Source organism: Monoraphidium neglectum (assembly GCF_000611645.1).
Source record: "Monoraphidium neglectum strain SAG 48.87 unplaced genomic scaffold scaffold01258, whole genome shotgun sequence".
In the NCBI taxonomy this organism is placed as follows: Eukaryota; Viridiplantae; Chlorophyta; class Chlorophyceae; order Sphaeropleales; family Selenastraceae; genus Monoraphidium; species Monoraphidium neglectum.
The window spans coordinates 10193-15882 of record NW_014012370.1 but is presented as its reverse complement, the minus strand read 5'-3'; the positions used below and the strand labels follow the sequence as shown (position 1 = coordinate 15882).

The window sequence follows — 5690 nt, the reverse complement described above, 5'->3', positions numbered from 1 at the left end:
CCACCCCCTCCCCCCTCCCCCAAGGCCCTGCGCATCGCAGTGAACGACGAGCTGGGCCAGCTGGAGGCCGCCCTGCCAGCGGCGCTGTCGTGCCTCGCCCCCGGGGGCCGCCTAGCTGTGATCTCGTTCCACTCCCTGGAGGACCGCCTGGTCAAGCACGCGTTCCTGAGGGCGGCGGGGCGGCCCACACCCGACATGGAGGCCCTCACCTACGGGTCAGAGGGGCTGGAGGCGCTCGAGGCGCTGAGGGCCGGTGCGGTGGGCGACACGGTGACACGGCGGCCGGTGGCGCCAGGGCCCGAGGAGGTGGCGGCCAACCCGCGGGCGCGGAGCGCGAAGCTGCGCGTGTTTGAGCGCGCCGGGGGTGAGGGGACAGCCGGCAGCAGTAGCACGCATCGGGGCAGCAAACGTCGGCGAAAAGAGCAGGAGCGGGCCGCAGCAGGGGAGGTGGTGTAACCATTGGCACAGCCCACCCTGTGCAGTGACCCTGCTGGCAGCATGGACAACTTGCAGGTGAATCCCAGCAGGTGCGTCTAAAAGTTGCTCAACCAGCTGTGATCCTGCTTGATGAATGCTATCTGTGGCATTACATCATTGAGCACTGCCAGTCTCAACTTTCTGCAACGCTGCAAGACCACGACCACCAGTGGATGGCAACACGTTACAAACGTGCATGTCGTGGAGGCCGCGCTAAAAATAAAGCAAAGCATGCATGCGTGTGCGCCCTGTCGTTTGCGCCAAGGCTGCTCCACAGCACAGGCAGCAGCATGCAGAGCACGACAGTGCGCCTTTTTATAATACAAAGAAAAGCACACAACGCGCTGGGTTTTATAGGTCATCCGTCGTGTCCGAGGTCAGAGGGGTAAAGGCGCGGCGACGCGCGGCAGGCGCGCGAATAGGGCAGCGGGGGCAACACGCCCATGAGAGCCCTAACACGTACGCCGCCGCGCACAAGCGCCATGCGCGCAATGTCCGAGGGCAAAGTCAAGAGAAGCATGTGGCATGGCACGCGCACATTGTGCCGCGCTTTGGCGCTGCTGTCATGAGTGTGCTTACACGTCCTTCTTGCCGACCTGCTTGTTGATGAGGGACTTGTGGATGTGGGGGATCACACCGCCGCCCGCGATGGTGGCCTGCGAAAGAGCAAGGCAAGGCGCCAGGAGGTGTTGGTTGGTGTGTGCGCATCTGTGTTGTGCTGACATACAGCTGCCTGCCCACGCGTCCCGACTTTGGCACCAACACTGAGCAGGCCATGCATGAATGGTTCATAGGGTTGCCTGGCGCCCAGCTGGTGAGCTGTGCAGCCCCTCACCTTGATGAGGGTGTCCAGCTCCTCATCACCACGGATGGCGAGCTGCAAATGGCGGGGCGTGATGCGCTTCACCTGTGGGAGGGAAGGGAAGTGTTTGAAAAGGGGGGCATGAGTTGCGTGCTCTGGGTCGACAACGCGGCCACCAGCTACACGCATGTGCACTTGCTTATCAACCACTCCGGCCGGTATTGACAGAGTGTTGTGAGCACAAGTGCCATGGGGCGGCGTGTGCCGCACGAATGCAACTCGCCTTCAGATCCTTGGAAGCGTTGCCTGCCAGCTCCAGCACCTCCGCGGTGAGGTACTCTGGACAATGGTACGATACGATGTGGGGTGTAAGAATGCAGAGTATGGGACCGGGGAGGAGGCGGGGATGCCCGCGCAACAACGCGCGTACAACGCTCGGCAGGCCTTATCGTCGCCTGCAGTCTCACCCAGGATCGCCGCGGTGTACACAGCAGCCGTGGCTCCCACACGCCCGTTGGCAGTCACACGGGTCTGCAGGGAGGGGGAGAGGGGGTGGTCGGGGGGGTGGTGAGTCCCGTTGTTGCCTCGCAAGGAGGCACCCCTGCTGATCGTGCCCTCCGCCCGTGCCCCGCCTGCTCACACATCCAGTTGACATATACAATGCTCTGGACCGCCGCGGGGGCCCCTCACCTTGAGCAGACGGTGCACACGGCCCACGGGGAACTGCAGCCCGGCCCTCGCCGAGCGGGACGTGGGCTTCTTCTTATCCTGAAGGCTCTTCTTATCGGCCCCGTGCATGGTGCCCTTGGCACCCTTGCCCGCCAGGCCCTTGGCTCCCTTTCCGGACATGGTTGCTGTACTGTGTGGTGTTGATCAGGGACGAGGGTGTAAAGAGGAGCGCTGATAGGCGTCGGAAGAGTCTGTTGCAAGCGTAGGAATGGCCAAACAAACGTGCGAGCGTCCACAAATGTTGCTGCGAGGTGGAAGCCCGGGCGTTGTGCTGGCACCCGGCTTCAGGCCTCGGGGCGCTGCGTAATTGCTTGAAAAAGTATGCATGTCACGCTCACAGAGTGTGGCCGACAGGGGCCGGGGGAGTGTGCGGGGCAGCCTCATCGTATGGGCAACGCGGGGTTGTGGAGCGTGCAGCCAGGACTTGAGGGGGCCCAGAGGCGCGGTCAAGGTGCTGTAGCCTCACCCCTGCGGCTGCAACGCTGCGGCAACTCGCGACGGACCCTCGCCATGCGCTCGCCCGCTTTGCAGCTGTGTGCGCGCATCGCTGCTCGGGGCGTACCGCCGCCCTGTGCGCCATATTTAGAGTTTGTTTGGTGTTGTAGGGCGCCCGACGCGGCCGCTTCGCCTGGGGACGCGCCCGTTGGGCAGGCCTGGCGTGCAGCGACGGCAACCTGAGCGGCGGACTGCGATGCTGCTGCAGTAACAGCTCTCGTGGCCCGACAACTGCCAATAAGCGATACATTTGTTGTTTTTGAGCTATTAATGCTGCGATTGCGCACGGTCGCGCCCAACACATCGGATCTCAAGGGCTGTTGGTGGCGTTCAAACACCTGGTGCGTAACCGCCCACAGCCAGGCTCGCAACGGTCGGCCCGAGGCCCAGGCCACGTGGTTGCCGCATGAATTGAGTGCAGGAAATTGGTATCACACAATTGGGCCATGTGTCGCATCGCAGCGGGGCTGGCCGCGGGCCGTCTATGCGTCTAGGAGCCATTGCAGCGAAACCCCCGTCCCAAGGGCCTGCTGCCCCCGTAGCGCGGCTGTGATGCCTGGCTTGACCCAACCCAATGTGATCGATAATAATTTATTAACTTTTTAAGCGCACAGTTGGCAGCGTACCTTCACACTCGGCGCCCGACCCGTGCCTACTGACATGGTCCTGGGTGACTGCAGGCACCTGCTGGGCTGTGTGAAGCGCAGTGCGTGCATTTGGCACATGTAAAGGCTGTGCGCCTGGTTTCAAGTTTCTCATGTGTGTGATAAGACTCACTTGACCAGGCTTGACAGGCCGACACGAGGCTGAGGGCGCGGGGCAGGCATGGCAGCGTGGCAGGTGGCTGCACGGGCCCAGGCTTTGAGCGTGCATGTGTCGCCCGCTCGGGCACGGGCAGGCTCGGCAAGCGCTGAAATCCGGATGTCCATAACTTCAAAGCCTTCATCACCGATCACTGCAAGATACGGGAGCGAAATCCGGCTCGCCTTTGCCATGTTGGTCCACGTTGCGTTGCCGAGGCCTTGAAATCCATCAACGGTGTCCGCGTACTGCTTCTCGAGTTTCTTAGACCTGTTCTATATACCCGCTAGCGTCTGTATTTCCCTGCACCCATCCGACCCTCGATCCCTCGTCGCTCCAGAAGCAGCGACACAAAGCAAAGTGCAAGGGGGGACCGAGGTCTTGGTATCTCAAGTCAGACTCATCTGCCGCAGCCGAACGAGCCAGCGGAGGCCCCGCTTGCGGAGGGGCCGCGTGCTTTTGCGCAGCTCGGCGCGCCTTGCTGCTGCTGCCGCCGCCATGGACAGCCTCAAAGCCCTGCTGGCCAAGAAGAAGGCTGAGAAGCAGGAGCTGGTGGGCGACAAGAAGTCAGTGCGGCGTGGAGACCTGGAGGAGGCCAAGTTGAAGCGCCTGCGCGAGGAGGAGGAGCAGGAGCGGCTCGCGAAGGTGTGGCGGCAGGCCGGGCGGCGATAAGGAGCGTGGCGCCCGCGGCGTCTGCTACGTACCCCTCCTTCATCCTGCTGCATGCGTGATTCGTTTGTGCCACCAATCGCTGAGACGAGTATTCCATGCTCTTAATCGCTGTGCCTGATGAGTGCACTCCCGGCTCTCGGTCGCTGCGCCCCTCTTGTGAACCCTTGCCCCCCTCCGGTGATGGGTTTGCAGGAGAAGCGGCGAAAGCAACACCAGGGCGCAGGCGCCAACGGTGACACAGCCGACGGCGCTGACGGCGCGCCTGTCGAGACCGCGGCCGAGCTCGCCGCCACCGCGCAGCAGCAGCAGCAGGCCGAGGCCGACGCGGCGGCGCTCAAGGCGCTGGCCGCCCTGCCGCGCGCCGAGATCGTGCGGCGCCTGCGCGCACTGAGGCAGCCGGTGACGCTGTTTGGGGAGGATGACGGTGGCCGCGTTGTGCGGCTGGCGCGAGCTCAGAAAGAGGCGGCCCTGGTTGACGATGAGGCGCGCTATGGGGGCCAGCAGGAGAACACGCTGCTGGCCATCCAAAGGGAGGCGCGGCTGAGGAAGAAGGGCGGCGGCGGCGGCGGGGAGGGCGAGGCCGAGCGGGAGCGGGAGGCCAAAGCGGACAAGGGCGGCAAGGGGGCCGGCGGCGGCAAGGGCGAGGCGGCCGGCGGCGGTGGCGGCGGGGGCAAGGCCGAGGCGGCGGCCGGCGAAGGGGGCGGCGGTGAGGGCCCCTCCAAGCCCGCCGACGGCGGCGCGGGCGGCGACGAGGGCGGCGCCGGCGGGCCGGGCGGTGCGGCCGGCGGCCTGGAGGACGCTTTTGCCGCGGCGGCTGCGCGGCTGGCTGAGCAGCGCGCTGAGGAGGCGATGGTGCTGGAGGACCGCATCGCCAAGTACCTGCGGGGCTGGTGCCAGGCGTGGGGGGACGACCTTGAGGCGCGCAGCGACGAGGCCAAGGCCAGCGGGGCGGGCCACCAGGCCACGATGGTGTACAAGCAGAGCATGCGGTTCATGGAGCCGCTGTGGCGCAGCCTGGAGACACGCAACCTGGACCCAGAGCTCAAGGCAAGCATGATTTAGGGGTGGTAGGAGGGGGACCGGGAGAGGCTAGGGTGGTGTTGTAGCATGGGGGTGGCGTCACCACGGCAGTCGGGACACGTCTTGGCAGCCTGCAGAGTCTGGGCCAGCCAAGGGGGTGAGGCTGCCGCTGTTGCAGCCGCAACCTGGGCAGGAGAACCTGCCGCTTCCCGCCTGCCTGCCTTGCGCGCATATCCTCTGTCACACCCGCTCGACCTCACAACCCCCTCCCCCCCCCCCCAGGTTGGCCTGTGGATGATGGTGACGGCCATGCGTGAGCGCAACTACCTGGCGGCCAACGACGTGTACCTCAAGCTCGCCATAGGCAACAGCCCCTGGCCCATCGGCGTCACCAGCGTGGGCATCCACGAGCGCAGCGCGCGCGAGAAGATCTCGCACGTCATGAACGCCAGCGGCAAGGCGCACATCATGAACGACGAGGCCACACGCAAGTGGGTGGGGGCGGGGCAATGAGGAGGCGTGAATGGTGGCGGTGGAGATCCCGCAAGCACACGGCAGTGCCGCTGCGTTACACGTGCGCGCTACATCTCCGTTTCATAATCTTTCTGCCATTTGGGCTGTCCATCCCATATCTCAACCGCCCTTCGACCCCGCCTCTCCCTCAAACTCTACTGCAATCCCCTCCCCCCCCCCC

General features: G+C 64.8%; 4 protein-coding genes across 4 annotated transcripts in view; 3 read left to right on the top strand and 1 right to left on the bottom strand.

Moving 5' to 3' along the window:
• Positions 1-24: 24 nt before the first annotated feature.
• On the top strand, positions 25-456 carry MNEG_7226 (hypothetical protein; the record flags this gene model as incomplete). The annotated part of the gene is made up of 1 exon (XM_014044307.1): positions 25-456. A coding segment is annotated over one exon (432 nt), but the record flags the coding sequence as incomplete, so codon positions are not given.
• A 596-nt stretch (positions 457-1052) lies between these two features.
• On the bottom strand, positions 1053-2128 carry MNEG_7225 (putative histone H2A variant 1; the record flags this gene model as incomplete). The annotated part of the gene is made up of 5 exons (XM_014044306.1): positions 1053-1133; positions 1313-1384; positions 1602-1618; positions 1747-1810; positions 1970-2128. 5 exons carry the CDS (start codon positions 2126-2128, stop codon positions 1053-1055), a joined length of 393 nt encoding a protein of 130 aa, XP_013899760.1.
• A 1674-nt stretch (positions 2129-3802) lies between these two features.
• On the top strand, positions 3803-5038 carry MNEG_7224 (hypothetical protein; the record flags this gene model as incomplete). Its single annotated transcript, XM_014044305.1, has 2 exons — positions 3803-3949; positions 4169-5038. 2 exons carry the CDS (start codon positions 3803-3805, stop codon positions 5036-5038), a joined length of 1017 nt encoding a protein of 338 aa, XP_013899759.1.
• Positions 5039-5293: 255 nt separating this feature from the next.
• MNEG_7223 (Pre-mRNA-splicing factor 18) overlaps positions 5294-5690 on the top strand; it is a gene marked incomplete at both ends in the record, with an annotated part of 1267 nt that continues 870 nt past the window's right edge. Inside the window, one exon of the mRNA XM_014044304.1 lies at positions 5294-5487. Coding sequence (XP_013899758.1) covers positions 5294-5487 — 194 coding nt within the window. The remainder of the gene's footprint in view (positions 5488-5690) is intronic.